The sequence below is a fragment of the Meleagris gallopavo genome, chromosome 26, assembly GCF_000146605.3.
Source record: "Meleagris gallopavo isolate NT-WF06-2002-E0010 breed Aviagen turkey brand Nicholas breeding stock chromosome 26, Turkey_5.1, whole genome shotgun sequence".
Classification (NCBI taxonomy): Eukaryota; Metazoa; Chordata; class Aves; order Galliformes; family Phasianidae; genus Meleagris; species Meleagris gallopavo.
Window position 1 is genome coordinate 3,204,529 of NC_015036.2, and position 14,727 is coordinate 3,219,255.

Here is a 14,727-nt window from a genome sequence, read left to right on the forward strand (position 1 = left end):
GGATGAAACTCAGCAATGGGCTGAATGATCGGGTGAGAGGAACAAAGTGTCCTCTGCCTGGCTAAGCAGGTTGCAAATCTATTCTCTCTTTTTTTAAAGCCAGCGAGCTTTACCCCTTGCTGCTAATTACCTTTCGGACCATCTGTACAAAGTCCTTGGAGTTCTGTGGCGAGAGCCCTTGGAGCTGGCAGGTACAAGCCTCCAGGGAGGACGCGTGTGCCACTATCAGGATGTTGTTTCCTGAAACAGTGAGAAATGCAGGCTGAGGTGTGAGACTGTTCCCAGCTCTAGGAGCAGTGCCTGAGATGGAGCTGACCATTAGAAGTGTTCAGAGTGGGTCCCATTCATTATATGACAGCACATTAAATTGGTGTACGCAGGGAAAGACATGGCTTATCAACATAGAGCACTTCTCAATTTTGGGGATCAGTTAGCTCAGTGCTGTTTCATTTTGAAATGTCTGGTGAGATTCCACCTGTGTTGCACAGGTGCTTTTCTTCTAACTAAAACCTAATTCTGATTAAAGTACTTGGATGGATGTCCACCAATTACTCCAGGCTTCATTTCCAAGACCCTTGACAACCAGTATCACACAGTGCTGCCAAGGCTGGTGGGCAAACACCAAAATAAAAGGTTGAGAGTGGAGCACTTACCTTTGCCTTTACATTCACTGATGATTTCTTTTGTTACTTGGTAGCTTCTACTTATGTATGTATCATAAGATTCAGAAACCACTAACTTGCTGACAGGAATATGAGGTCTGTGAGCAAAACAAGTATGGTAAATTAGAAGAAGCGTTAGAAGTGCTGCTTATGATTCATCTGAAAGTATATGTTCTTTTAACTCTTCTAATCCCCTGGACACCCAGAGCTCAGTGTAAGGATTGCTATGATGGATTTTCATGCTGTTATGCAAGGAAGGGAGCTAAGATGTTCCTTCATCCAGTGACCTGCTCTGTCTGCAGGAATTACTGCAGTGATGGAAGGTGGACCAGGGGACAGGTCTCCCAGTCTCACACAAGAATAGGCTCTTCTCTCATGCTGAGAGCATTTGTCATTGTCTTTTTTGGAAGGCAGGTGTGTTCTGAAGCTGAGATTCCTGTGGTCCAGCTGTTTTGCTATGTGGGAGCCATTTGATACCCTCCCAGGGATAAATACAGTGTAAGGTCCTCTATTTAGATAGCCAGGCGTGTTGGAGTTTTAGCTGCAGACCAAAAGGACACAACTCTGGTGACTTTATGGTATAATTAGGAATGAAAAATATCAGGGTATTTCTGTTTTATTTTTGTTCTTGTTTTCTTTCTGTTGCTTTTTGCAGTTTCAGCTGCTTATTTCACTTGAACATCCTTACACGATTGGGTGCGCTGGGACTCCGGGAAACACCAGCAGTTCTGGTGATATCATAACCACAAAAACCCAAAAACAACGTGTTTGTCACCAAAGCCCATTTAGGTGGAACTCCTGCGTGTGCTATGAAGGTTTTGTTTCAATCTGAGGTTGCTCAGCCCATTATCAGGCTCATGCTAAAGTAGCAAGGGCTGGTGTGTGTGCCAAGCTCCAGCGATGCAGGTAGTGAGATGTGGTGGGAGGTTGGAGCCCTGTGGCCTCTGGGGAGTTTCCTTCTTTGTGGGAGCTCTGTGAGCCCAGCTTGTATTAAGGAACCCTAAATTTGAGAGTAGGAAGCCCGAACGGATGATCTTGTCTATTCTTTGCTGCATTACGATTTTCTTGCTAGGTTTTATTTAGCCTTTCTCTGTGCAGTTTACAGTAAAAAGCATTTGTGTGTTGGGCTGGAGGGCACTGTGGTGGAGGAGCTATGTGGGCAGGAGCTGGGGATGTGGCACCAGGACTGAGCAGCACGAATGTTGGGGAGAGATCAGTGGTGTTTATCCATTTGCCATTCAAATGTGTTTTCAAGCAGATGGTTATTTTGTTTACTTTCAGCAATCACTTTTGGGGTTGAAAACTGAGAAGACTCAAGTCAGGAACCTGCAGAATTTTGCACTAAAAATATTTCGGATATAACTGCTGAGAAGCAATAACTGTTTTGTGTTCAAGCTTTTTGGTGGCAGACCTCTGAATGCTGATGATGCAGGAGACCCTGAATTCCTGACAGATGTACAGATGCTCCCCAGGATGATATGAAATTCACAGTTAAGATCCATCATCATGCTAATCAGGATAGACAGACAAGCTATTTTCCCTGGGAAAGGGTAGGGCAGGCATTGCTGAAGCTGTGATGCTATTCAGTCCATCAGTGAACTGAGACAGCAAAACTACTTCTGTTGTTTCCTCCATACCACCAAAGGCAGGGCTGCATGGCTCTACCTGAGCCTTAGCTCCTACATTTTAGGAAATGAATATAAAAAAAAATAGACTTTGAGGGTTTTCTGCCCACTGCCAGCCATGCTTAAGTTTAGAAATGCAGCAGTGTCCCTCTTTGAAAACAAACCCAAAAAGCAATCCATGCCCCCCACCTCCCCTTTTTGCTACCTGTAGGTTGTATCAACGCTTAGAGTAGCTGCAGCTAAATCCATGGGGGGTATCCAAGCAGGTAGTGTGTTCCCCGAGACCCACTTGGTCCATTCAAACAAGCCTGGCTCTATCCGAATTTTCAGGTTGTTCTCTTGTTGCATACCTGGAAAAGGCAGAAAAGAAGCTCTGTATCATTGAAAGTGGCTGTGGAGGAGAGCAGCAAGACTTTGTGGCTCTAATGCTTAGGTTTGATTCTAAATAGTGAGTTTTCTTTTGATGCTAAGTAGTCACTTGATTAATAGTGATTCTGAGAAGAGGAAGTAGTTGATCTACATACTTGGCATGTGATGTACAAAGGCATGCAAACTGCTGGCCAGCAATTACATGCAATATTCTGAACTTAGGCATGATTGCATTTTGGAGCTGTTTTTCAACTGTTTTCAATACCAGGAGGTCTCATGCCTCATTGCTGTTTCCCTTCCTAGTTTCTGCAATGCTTTACTCTTCCTGTGGCAGCGACTGAAGAAGCACCATGGCAGCACAGAGCTGAGCTGGATGCGCCCCAAACTCCTGGCTTCTGTGTGGGAACAAAATCAACCCCAGACTTGTGCTGGCCGTGGGGCTTGCACACCTCTTCCTGTACACTCATCCCACCATGCAGTAAGAAGAGGGCTCCTTCCAGGTGGTGATGCCCTGCCATAAAGTACACTTCCATGGAAATAATCCTCGCCCTGAACTACCATTTGTTTGGCTTTCCCATGCCACGTTTCCTTTTATCTGGTTGGCAGTGTTTTTCCCAGAAAGCCAGAAGAATGCAGCCTTTCCTGCTCAATAGGTTCTTACCTTTCAGGATATTGTGTGCTGTCTGTACGCACCGAAGAGACGGGGAGCTGTAGATGTAGTCTACAATGGTGTTAGTTTCAAGCAAGGCTTCTCCTGCAAGCAGATTTTAAAGCAGTGAATAAAAACTGACAAATGGCATGGTAGCAGCAACAACAGCATGTAGGTATCTGCCACCCAGCTAGGAGCTGCAGGAGCTTCCCAGCTGCACTGCTTGTGTCTCAGGAAATGAATGTACCCATCATATTTTATTATTATTGCGTGCACAGCTGTGGAACTGGGACATTTTTCTATGTTTATTGTGCCATGTGCTTCTACGTACTTAACCAGTATGCAAAAAAAGCACAGCAGCTTTTGCTCTATTTCTTTTTCTCTCGTACTTAGCCAAAAAGTGAATAGTGCACTGAGGGGGAAAAACTGCAGAGAGAGCTTGAATTTCATTTAATTTCATTTAAAAGTCATAAATCAGACTGATTCAACTTAATTCAAACCCAACTTAATTCAATTGGCTCGATTCTTTGCTAGTATAAATTACCATTTCATTACACAGGTGGAAGATCACTGAAAATGAGATAAGAATCAGCTCCACTCTTAGGGTTATTAATATTCTCACGAAGCCTAAGGGAACCAAATGAGAACAGGGCTCTGAGCATCACACAGACCTGTGCTACGAGAGTCATGTTTTTGTTCCATTTGAAGAGGCAGGGCACAAAGGTGGGAGTAAGAAGGGGTTATTAACCTCGACTTCATGTGTTTAATGATGGCTGTAACCATGTCAAAGCAATCTCTAAATCTCTTGGGAGAAGTGGGCTAATTTAGAAAGAGCTGCATGTGTAGCAGCCTTCTGCCATGGGGCTGCTGCTCATTTCCTCAGTGGGAGGAATTAGGGCTCCAGCAAGCACCAAGGTCAGGTCGGTGCTGCAGCAGCACAGGCAGCTGGATGTGCCCGGTCACGTACACACTTGTGTGCTGGGATCATTTAATGATGGCAGCCAAGTGAGCTGTGATTGCTCCCAGATTTGCCTTCTGTTATGTGCATATTGCAAACCCTGATGCCATGTGGCCTGGAGAGCGCGCATCCCGCTGCCGTGCGGTGATTTATTTTTGTTTAGAAAGCAAGTATAATTTTAGCTGCCCTACTTTGAATGTGACCAACGTGAAGTGCTCTGAAGGATCTGAATTTGAGAAAATGCAAAGTGCTGTTCTCTGAAGATCATGTCCTTTGGGGAGTCGGGCTCCCTTAGTCACTGGGCTTAATATTTGCTCCTTGATTACTGAATAATCATCTTTCTGTACACAAACTAACAGGATCAGGAGCCAGGGATGAGGATGGGTGAACACTGGGAGTAATTTGGACTGTGCTTCCGCCATGCAAACGTAAACTCAGATAGGCTGCTGAAAGTACACCGGTGTGGTGAACTGCAGATCACATTTTAAGACTGTCAAAATCAAGGCAAGACCACATTCTGCATTCATTGCTGCATTTCTCAGGGACATTGGTAATAACACCATCTGCCAGTGCAGCACGCTTACAGGGCAGTACTAAATGCTCTGCCCTCACACTGCTCGTGGCTGTGATGCTATACCACAGCCTGGGGTTTGTGCTTTGCCTTTCATTCAGCTGCAGCACCTGAATGAGGCAAGAAGGGGCTTGCCAGTGAAGAGACTTCACGAAGGTTCTTGAAACACCAAAATCTTGTTAGTTTGGGGCCCCTGATTCATTCTTTGTGCTTTCTCTTTCTGTGTCTGAGCGCGTGGGAGGGAGATAGCAAAGCTTCCTGGGCAAACTCATGCCTGCCAGGGGCAACTCACCAACGAGCCTCGCCTGCGTACAGCCAAGCACAGTGATGGGCGCATCTTTTTCATAGTCCCTGAACCCGCCGCTCCTTTGAGGTAAGCTGTGAGGCATATTCAGGTTGCTGCGCACGTACCTTCCTGCAAGGGAGAGGTCAGGAGCAGTTGCTGGAGTTATTAGGTCAGAGAGACGGAAAGCATCGTGTCTATTTCCTCCCTCTTGCACTACAGCGTCTGCACCTTGAAGGCACTGCCTAGATCTGGCTGCCAAGCAGTGTTTCCTATGTAAAACTAACAAGAACCTGACAAAATTATGCTGTATTCATTCAAAATCTGCAAGGAATGTTCCTAATGTTTTCAAGTTATCTTTAGGATTGCCAAAAAGAAAGTAATTTCCATCCCACAATAACTGAAACGCCAGCTTGTACACTTCTATGGGGGGGTAAAAATATCAGAGCTCTTCAAATATGACTTGGAAAGAAGGTTGCTGTAAAATTGTCCCTTCAAATAGAAAAACACTTTTTGATAAATTTCCAAACAGCTCTAAAGATGACAATGCCTGAGACTATGGTCTGTAGCTGTAGTCTCTGTCTCAAGTGTATGTACATAAAGAAATATATTGGGGACTCGTGGCAGATCATAGTTTGCCTATAGTCAGATTACTGGGTTGCCATCTCCAGTTTGCCCCCTGAAAGGCACTCAAAATGTACCCTTTTACATTTAGGACCAAGAACAAATATGCAAAGTTTTAACAGGTGTTTGCATTGGACGTTGACTATCAATATCACTTCCAAATGAAAATGCTCTTTAGGTGACTCTACTTTAATAGAACTTGTTCTTGCAGTATTTTTCTAAACATTAGCAAGCGCAATATTTACTCCTTGGCTTTTGTTGCTGCATCTGGTGCAGCTCTGCTGTCACAATGTCAAAGCACCTTTTTGGAAACCAGAGTTTCCATCTAAGCTTTGCTCTGGGCAGCTGTTACTCTCCTTCCTTCACCTAAACCCAGAGCCTGAGGGACCCAAAGGAGCCCACTCACCTTTGGCATCAAAACACTGTGACAACCAGTACTTCCCAAAAACAACATCCATTCTTTCTCCATGCCTGCAGACGAAGAGGCAGCGCTTCTGAGGTCCTGGCTGGCTGCTTATTCTCAGCGGCTGAAAGAAAAAATGACAGCATATTTGGCTTTTATGAAAGTGCAAGTGTTTTTCTGAGATCTGATTTGCTAATGGCACCCAGGGCCGGCCAGCTCTTGCTTTTAGCCTCGTGCAGGTACAGGAAATTCTCTGAAGTTGGTTACGCTGGTGTAAAACTGTCAAATTGAGCGGAGGATGAGGCTCTGCCACATGGCTGCAAAGAGCAGGGCTAGCAATAGTGATGTCTTCTCTGCATGTGGTTTGTTGTGTCCTTGTAAAGCTCGGAGAGAATTGCAAGTGGAAACTTCCAGCACGGTGTTTGGAACCAGTGAAAAGGGTCCAGAGGATAAGTGCTGGGGAAATAAACAGTTGCTGGAAATTTGTTGTTGAAGGTGTGTGTGATCTCTGAGCGTAAGGGTCCCTACCTGCACATTTTGGCAGATGATGGTGAGTGGCCCCGTGTCCCCAGGCCCTTGGTCTTCCTGCTGTCTTCTTTCCAGAGCTCCGTCGGTGAAAGCATGAAGGGAGGGGGAAGATGTGGTGTTCAGGATTGAGTAGGACCTGCCAGAAACAGAAAGGTGTTGGCTTTGGGAGTACTTCAGGCATCGTGCCCTTGGGCTGCTGTATGCAGGAATAGATGATAATTACTGTAGTTCACCTTATTACTTTATTACTTGTATTTTAGATCTGCCTAGAGAGCACCTTGCTAAGTAATATACACACATGAAGAGATGAACCTTGTCTTCATGGGCTTCTTATTTCCTTAGGAACAGTTTTACTGAACAGCAGCGTGCAGGCGTTGGTCTGTGAGGCTGTCAGACCTTTAATATTCTCATGGAAAATGCCAGGACATTTCTCACAGCCACAGGGCCAGCATCAACCCCATCTGGGGACCTGCTGCATGTTACTCACCATGGCTTTGTGGACGAGTTTGGAAGCTAATTGCTACAGAGAGATTTCTCTTGCCTCAATGGTGTGAGCTGCTGCTAGTTATATTTGTATAGTGCTTGGTATTTGGGCTGCTCACTGGCTGTGCTACAAATGGGAAATATACTAATTTACCAGTGTAGTGGATTGCTCTCGTGGACCATTACCCATATTAAATAGAACTGGAATGTCTCTTTTGGTACTGGCAAGAAGCAAGCTGTAGGATGGAGAGAGTCAGCATACGGAATTGCTGGTTACAGCTGACCTGCATCTCTCCTTTTGACTGGGAGGAGCAAGGAGAGCATCAGTGCTTTGCTGCTTAAGGGGTACAGTGGAAAGCTGGAGCACAGCCTTGCCTGTCATTCTGGGCACTTCTCATGATTCCTGTGCACAAAACAGTTATATTGCCTTGTAGGGATGTGACATGTTCAGTCTGGGTGGTTGCGTCTACATTTTTCAGTGCTGTCTATTCCATTTCCCATCTACAGTGGGAATTTATTCTCACCAGAGCTTCTTCCTGTGAAATGCAGCCAGAGGGACATAATAGATCCCATTCTCCCTCAAGATGCTTATCTGCTGACGCTCCCTCTGAGTACAGCTCTCATGCCCAGACATTCAAAGCCTGTGACCAAGGCCCAGGAGAGCAAACTGACAGGCAATTATAGAACCTGCAGTGACCCTCTGCTCATTGGCTTACATTGAATAGGCTGCACTTGCTTAGTCATTAAAAAAAGGTTGTCATTTAATGCACGTGGTCATTTGCTTTGACAGAAATAGTTTCCTTCGCTTGCACTTTTCAGTGCCTTAAAAACATCAGAAGTTGCTTCCTGATGAGCACCTAGATAGGATAAAATCTCAGAGGAGCTTCTCATTGCTGTTAAAATAACACCCGTGCTTCTACCAGTGGAACAAAAGTAGGTCATCTGCATTTTTTGTAAAGAACCAATCTGCAAATTCAATCTGTCTTGTGCCAGTTTGAAGACGTAAAAAGTGCCACGCTGTTGGTACTGATATTGGCCCCTTATCTGGTGGGATTGGGTGCAAGGATGAGTCGAGGAACCAGGCAGACCTTGAAAACCAGTTGTCAAGGTTGACACCAGTTAAATGTAGGAGGAGATTTGGTGGATAAACTGTGAGAAATTTGACCAGGTGCTGGGGTGAGAAATCCTGTCTAACCCTCCTGTGCAGAGTACATCCATATGATATATTGCAGGGAGATGCTCAGACTGTGATTCCAGCTGGCAGGATAAGGACAGCTCTGATCCAGCAGCTCTGCAGTGCATCAGTGTGTGCCAAGCCCTGAGCAGGGAGCACAGGCAGGCATCCATCCCTGTGCTCAGCGGTCAGCCCATAGCACAGGCACAACCAGCTGCACGTGGATATATCCCCACTAGCCCAGAAATATGAAAATCTCAGGTGAGAAGGAGCTTAAGTCCCTAGGTAGGCCCATCTTGGTCTTTAGTTCAGCGTTGCAGCTCTCAGCCTCTTACTGCTTTGCCCGCATTGCAGTCTTTCAGGGGCACCAGCCAGGAGAATACTGAGGGTTTGTTTCACTACTCCTCTTCCCTAGGAACTGCTGCACCGTTTCTGAGACTTATTTTCTCCCTAAGCCCTTGCCGAAAGCCATGGATGCTGTACTCTCTATAAATAGATGCTTGGATTCACTGCAAGCGGTGATGAGGCAAAGGCATCCTATCTCACTGTGCCTGGAGGAGAGCCACCCCCCTGCCTTCAGCCATGTCTCCTTTCCACTGCTGGAAAACAGAAACCACTGACACTATTTCAGCTTAGTCATCTTCTAAGCATAGGTCATTGTTTGGAAGCTTTTCCCAAAGGCTTGTGGTTCCTCCACTTGGCACACAGAGACTGAAGCAGACAATAGCATCTACTGTCTTCTTGATGGCATGGGGGAGATGCTTTGCCTTCCTCGCTCTTGGTGACATTGCTGTGTTCTGGAGGCAATGTCCTCCTGGCCAGGAACCCCTTGAAGAATGGAGGTGATGGAGGGAAGGTCTCTGTCATGACACAATGCCATTAGTCCTCATTGTAGGAAAGGACTCCTCTACCTTGTCACTCACTGCTATCAGGATGAGAAAGATCTCCAGGGAAAGTAACCAGATATTGTTGCAGAATGGGAAGAAAACAGTGGAAAAAAAACTACTGAGGCACAAATAGCTTGAAAAATTAGGGCTCTTTTTCCTCCCCCTTCTATTTGTGCCAAGCCTGATTTCTCAGGCTTATTAAAGGGGCAAGGAATAGCTTTGGCCTCTCTCAGAGAGCCAAAATAGCCTGCTATGTAATATCTATAGTGCTGATATCCATTTGGGGGTGGAGGAGGTGACTATTTCTGGCTTTGCTGGTAATGGAAAAACAGTGCAGGGAATCATCACAAGTTTTAGCTTTTGGATGGTGCTGGGTGCACAGATGCAAAGATGGCCCTTTTTTTTTTTTCCTGCTGTATGCCATTAAATGTACATGCAAGAGACCCGTGGCATTGAATGCCTGTTTTTTGTGGCTTCTGTGGGGCAAGCCAATTTTTGTACATTTGCTGGGTTTCCCATTTCCTTGGGGCTCCGTGTGCTGAGGGTGGAGTATTTCTCCTTTTGACTTGGCCGCCTCCTAATTCACAGGCACACAAGGTGGTGTAGAAAATACCCCACTGGGGAGGCTTTAAGGTATAGATGTATACATATGCACTATACAGATGGGATTTATAGGTCAGATTCATTCCAAGCAGCTTCAGCTCACCAGTCACCAGTAGGTTGTGCTGCTACCAGGAGATTTCCACCTTGGTGCCACACAAGGGATAAAAAAAACAAAAACAAAAAATAAAAACCCCAAACCCAACATTTTGTTTCTAACATAGCTATGGGCAGGTGGCCTCCCAGGCTCAGTCAGAACAGATCTCCTGACAGTGCTACAAATGCAGCCAGTTTCAGCCTAAAGGAGAGTGTGAAGCTCATTTCAGGAAGGTTATTTTTCACTTGCAGGATGCAGAACTAGCAGCAGAGCAGTCATGAAGTGCCCTTGACTTTCAGATCATAAGATTTAGAGCAAACAAGAACAAACATCAGGCTTCCCAAATGAGCGTTTCTGGCTCATGCATTTTGCTTTTTGAAGCTTTCCTCTTACAACTTGGAAAAAAAAATAAAAAAATCAGCTGTTCTTTTTGCATAACCACATAGCTAGTGCTGGGCCTGAAACTACTGCTAGGTAACATGAAATTCTCCGTAACACCATCACCCTTCCTGCAGGAATGGCAAGAAGGGGTTACGTAGGTTTAGGATTTGGGTGGGGTTGTATGGGATGCTGGAACAATTTGTCTGCAATTATTTTCCAGCTTATAGCACCAATCAGAGACCAAATGTTTCCCCTACCAGGTCCAGTCATGCCACAATGTGCCACAGCTGGCAGAGAAATGCACTTTAGATGCATTGCAAATCCTTGGGTCTGCAGAATAGAAGCAATGCCATTCCTGTTTTAGGAGCCAGGGAAAGGATTCAGACCTGGAGTCTCTCAAGACTGGTTTCTCGAGTCTGGTTTCATGAACATTCTGCCCCTGAAAGCAAAACCTGTTCTAGCTATGAAACAGTTCATCAGATTTGTCTCTTAGTGATGGCAGCCTGTTGGTCTGCAGCTGAGGCACAACCTTCTTATAGGGCAGGGATGTCTTTTTGTTTTCTGTTTGTCTATGGAAGCACTATGGAAGTTTGTGTGCTGGGCAGAGCTCTAGAGGCACAATTTGGATATTAGCCATAAAAGTGTGTCCTGCAGAGGCCAGAATTCAGCTTCTGCATTGCTTGAGTAGAGCAACAGGGAAATCTTTTTCAGGAGAAATGTTCCAAAGCCAGTTAATCTGAATTTGCTCAAGTATCTCAGAATAGCATTTTCCTTGCCATATCTGTTGCATGGTATTGCTATGTGCTGCAGCCCAGAATGAGCTGTATTTTAGCAATGGTCTCAATAATGCATGATTTTCACTTGAAGAATGCAGTCTCTTGTGACTAGGAGGGAAAACTCAATGACTATTTTTCTTTCTTCCTCTGCAGGCATAAAGCAGGACGTGGCTGTGTACACAGAGGCAGCACAAAGCACTGCTCACCACCAGCAGCCCCACTCCCAGCACTGGGCACTGGTCCCACCTCCTCCATGTGGCAGCTCTGCAATCCTGGTGAGTAATGCCATGCTTTCTTTCATGTCTATGAAATAAAGTTATTTGTGCTCCATTCTCCTCTTACCAAGAAGATCTAATGGTGAACATCTTGACCTGGATGGCAGTTGGGCTTTGGTTGCATGTGGCTTGCTATATTGTTTTGACCAAATGACATTCTGTAACCCAATATTCCCTGTGGGAAGCTGTTGTGTAAAATGAGACTGTTTCCGGGTATATAATAATGTTTTTGATAAATGCTTCATATTGCATGCTCTGGTTCATGATTTATAATCTTTAGCAGTAATCAGGGAAGGGGCATTTCCTTTCTTTGCTTGCCTGGAGACAAAGCAATGCTGGAGTTAGAAAATGCTTGGCTTTCCTTTTAGCTGCAATAATAATTGTTCCCCATGCTAGTCTCTCTAGGCCTCAAAATCCTTCCAGGTACTGTAAGAAAAAAAGCAGCGTGCAGAGCAGGCTGCTGCAGTATTTGTGGATGTGAGACTATTTTGGATGGGAACTTTTGTGGGAAGAAAAGATAATTATTGCTGGATTGCAAATGGGAGGGTCTGGATTAAGTCCTGTCTTGAATCAGACTCGCTGATTGACTTTGTCCATGTGCCTTGATTGTAATTTTGCTAAGCCCTGGCTACTGGAGGGCTTTTCTTTCCCTATAATGGAAGATGAGTTGAAGTTTGGTAACAGATGTGGGATAGATAGGACTGTTCTGTTTGGCTCACGTATGAGTGGAAGCCCTTTATAAGTGGTGACCATTTTTCACAGGGCAGGCAGAAAAAGAATGGATGGTTGTGACAGAAGGGATGAATGAGTGATCTCTTGTGCTTATCCCTGCCTGAAGGTCTTCTGGATTGGGGAAGACTCAGGGTGAAGCCAGGTCTGGTTTACGGAAGCACAGAATGGTCGTTGCCATCACATCTGGAAGTGAGCCTGGAAGCTACATTTGCCCTGTGTCTGCTCTCCATCTGTCGCTCACCATGACGTGTGTGTTAAGCTTGAAAAGTCACGAACAAAGAAAAAAAAAGCTGTTTTTTTTCTCTTTTGTTTCCTGCATTTTGCTTGACTTGATGAGATGTTGGATTGATTTCTACTAAATGCTGAGTGAGGTCAGTATTTGTCCTGTGCTGACATGGGTGTCACGTGCTCCCTCTCTGCTCTGACACTCTCCCCACAGACCATGTTTGCCCACTGAAATTTGAGATATCAACTGTCTGCATCTGGCTCTGTATCTCCATCCTCTCCCTCTGTAATCTGCTGTGTGACCATACCCAAGCCTCTGCACCTGCCTGGGATTATTGGACAGATAGCAGGCAGGAAGGTGTCTTTGTGCTCTCCTTGTTGTCTTGTGCTCTTACATAGAAGCTACTCTCTATGCTCCTGTTGTGCCAAAGGCGTTTGGCTGCTTAGGGATGCAGACATCCCTGTGGGATTTGCCCAGACCCACCTGTCCAGCAGTAGGCTTTTACTAGGCTTATCTAATTCCTATCAAAACCAAGAGGCATAAATCATAACCTTATTTAAAAGTCAAGGTCTTGATTCTCACTGAAGCAAATGGCAGGCAGGTGACTAACTGCTCTGAATGTCTTGCAAAGTGTCTGAAGAAATCTTGCTGATCTGGAGTCCTTTTCCCCATGGAATCATACGCAACAGATCTCACTTCCCAAATTAATGCACAAATTCAAAGCTTTGTGACCCAAGTCCCACCACAGAGATGCCTACACTGCAGTGGCTGTGCAGAGGCCATTTACTCCTGCTACTGTCAACCAGCAGCAGCCATCCTATGAGTAACAGTTGCTGTAACATCCTAGCTGAATAAATCACATCTTTCTCTAATCCCATGCATGGGGCTAGCACCTGCTCTTCCTCTGTTTACCAGATGGGGCTTGGTGTGCCAGAATGTTTCCCCCAAAGCCACCTTCTCAGCAGCCCTGGGAGTCTCTTCACTTACCCAGGTGAAATTGCAGCTGCTGAGCTCCCTTTTTGCAATGACACGAATTAGACTGAGGAGCTTTACGTACCCATGGAACACCCAGGTCCCACATTCATCTGCCTTCGTGATGTAATTTTCAGGCAGCAGCCCAGAACAGCCGGTTGCAAGGGAAATGCCATAAATCCAGCCCTCACTTGTACTGGTTTGTTCCACTGGGGACATGAAAATAAAGTCTCCAGGAACCAGTTCGAGTTCATCATCGTTCTGGGGAGTGTAAGGATAGATCACTTGTAGAGTCTGAGGAAGAAACAGAAGCACAAATGAATGAAAGGGTTGTTAATGGAAAGGATCTTCTAGCAGAGTGAGGCAGGGGCACTTCCATGCCAGGCCTTTAGCCTTTTCATGGTGTAAGCAGCTCTCCTTATCAAGCATCTCCATGCTTCATCCAGGAAAGCGTTACCTTGAGGGAATTCCTACTGTTTCCCATTCCTAGACAGCTGGAAAGCTTTTCTTCTCTCTGATTTCACTCATGTCTTTGACAACTAGGAGGGGATGTTTTTTAGTGAGGGCAAAGACACAACTGCGAGCTTAAATGTAAGCTTTTGGTTGAAATGGAACCACTCTCTTCTTGTGACCTGCAGTTCACAGCAGTTTGGTGCTCAGTGGCCATTGTCAGTGTAACCACTTGTGCTTGACCTACAAGAGCAATTCTCACTGCTATTGCTTTTGAAGTTAAGGCTGAAAGAGAGCTGGGGCTGACAGCAGATCTGAATCTGTGACATCCTGCTCTCAGAACTGTGTGCTCATAGGTGATGAGTAATACTGAGCTCTGACCACCTGCTTTTCTTTGTGCTTCCCAATGTGAGCAAGATAAAAAGTTTAAAAAAAAAAAAAAAAAGTGGGGTAAAGGTCTGTAAATATAATTCTGTCATCTGTTCTGGTCTGGAGCATGAGGAATCCTCATGTGTTGAATGTCTACCAGTGACTTTCCTTAGGATTGGCTGTGGCAGCCCTCACTGAAGGGGAGAACAGGCACGCTGCTGGCCCTGGCAAGTCTAACTCCTTCAGTGGTATCATGCAAATAAAAACCAGGCTCATCAGCTCGGATGGCGTCAGCCCATTTGCTCATTAATCCTCCTAGATATTTGTGGTATCTTCAAAGGGAGGTGGGAGCTAGACACTGTCACCTGATAGCACAAGGCCAAAGCTCTGGCACATGGCTGCCTTCAGTTAGATAGGCACAGATGTGAGCTGGTTTTCAACAGCAGCTCCCTTTGTGATTGGTGATAACACAGACTGCCTGCAGCTTCTAAAGGCCGAGTTGGCTCTTCAGACAGGGAAGGAGGATGATGCTCTTCCTGGACGTGTCTGTTTCACTGCACTGACTGCAAGGAGAGCCTCGGGTGGCTGGCTCAGATTTAGACATCTGACATGGGGAAGCACACAGGAGATGAG

At 45.5% G+C, this 14,727-nt stretch overlaps 1 protein-coding gene across 1 annotated transcript in view; it reads right to left on the reverse strand.

Annotated features, from left to right (window-relative positions):
- Window positions 1–14,727, reverse strand: part of UBASH3B (ubiquitin associated and SH3 domain containing B) — a 43,720-nt gene that overhangs the window by 4,063 nt on the left and 24,930 nt on the right. Inside the window, exons 7-14 of the mRNA XM_031556843.1 lie at window positions 13,361–13,569; window positions 6,673–6,808; window positions 6,148–6,268; window positions 5,127–5,249; window positions 3,318–3,410; window positions 2,493–2,637; window positions 654–760; window positions 131–240 (exon numbers count right to left, since the gene is read on the reverse strand). Of these exons, the coding sequence (XP_031412703.1) occupies window positions 131–240; window positions 654–760; window positions 2,493–2,637; window positions 3,318–3,410; window positions 5,127–5,249; window positions 6,148–6,268; window positions 6,673–6,808; window positions 13,361–13,569 (1,044 nt within the window). The remainder of the gene's footprint in view (window positions 1–130; window positions 241–653; window positions 761–2,492; window positions 2,638–3,317; window positions 3,411–5,126; window positions 5,250–6,147; window positions 6,269–6,672; window positions 6,809–13,360; window positions 13,570–14,727) is intronic.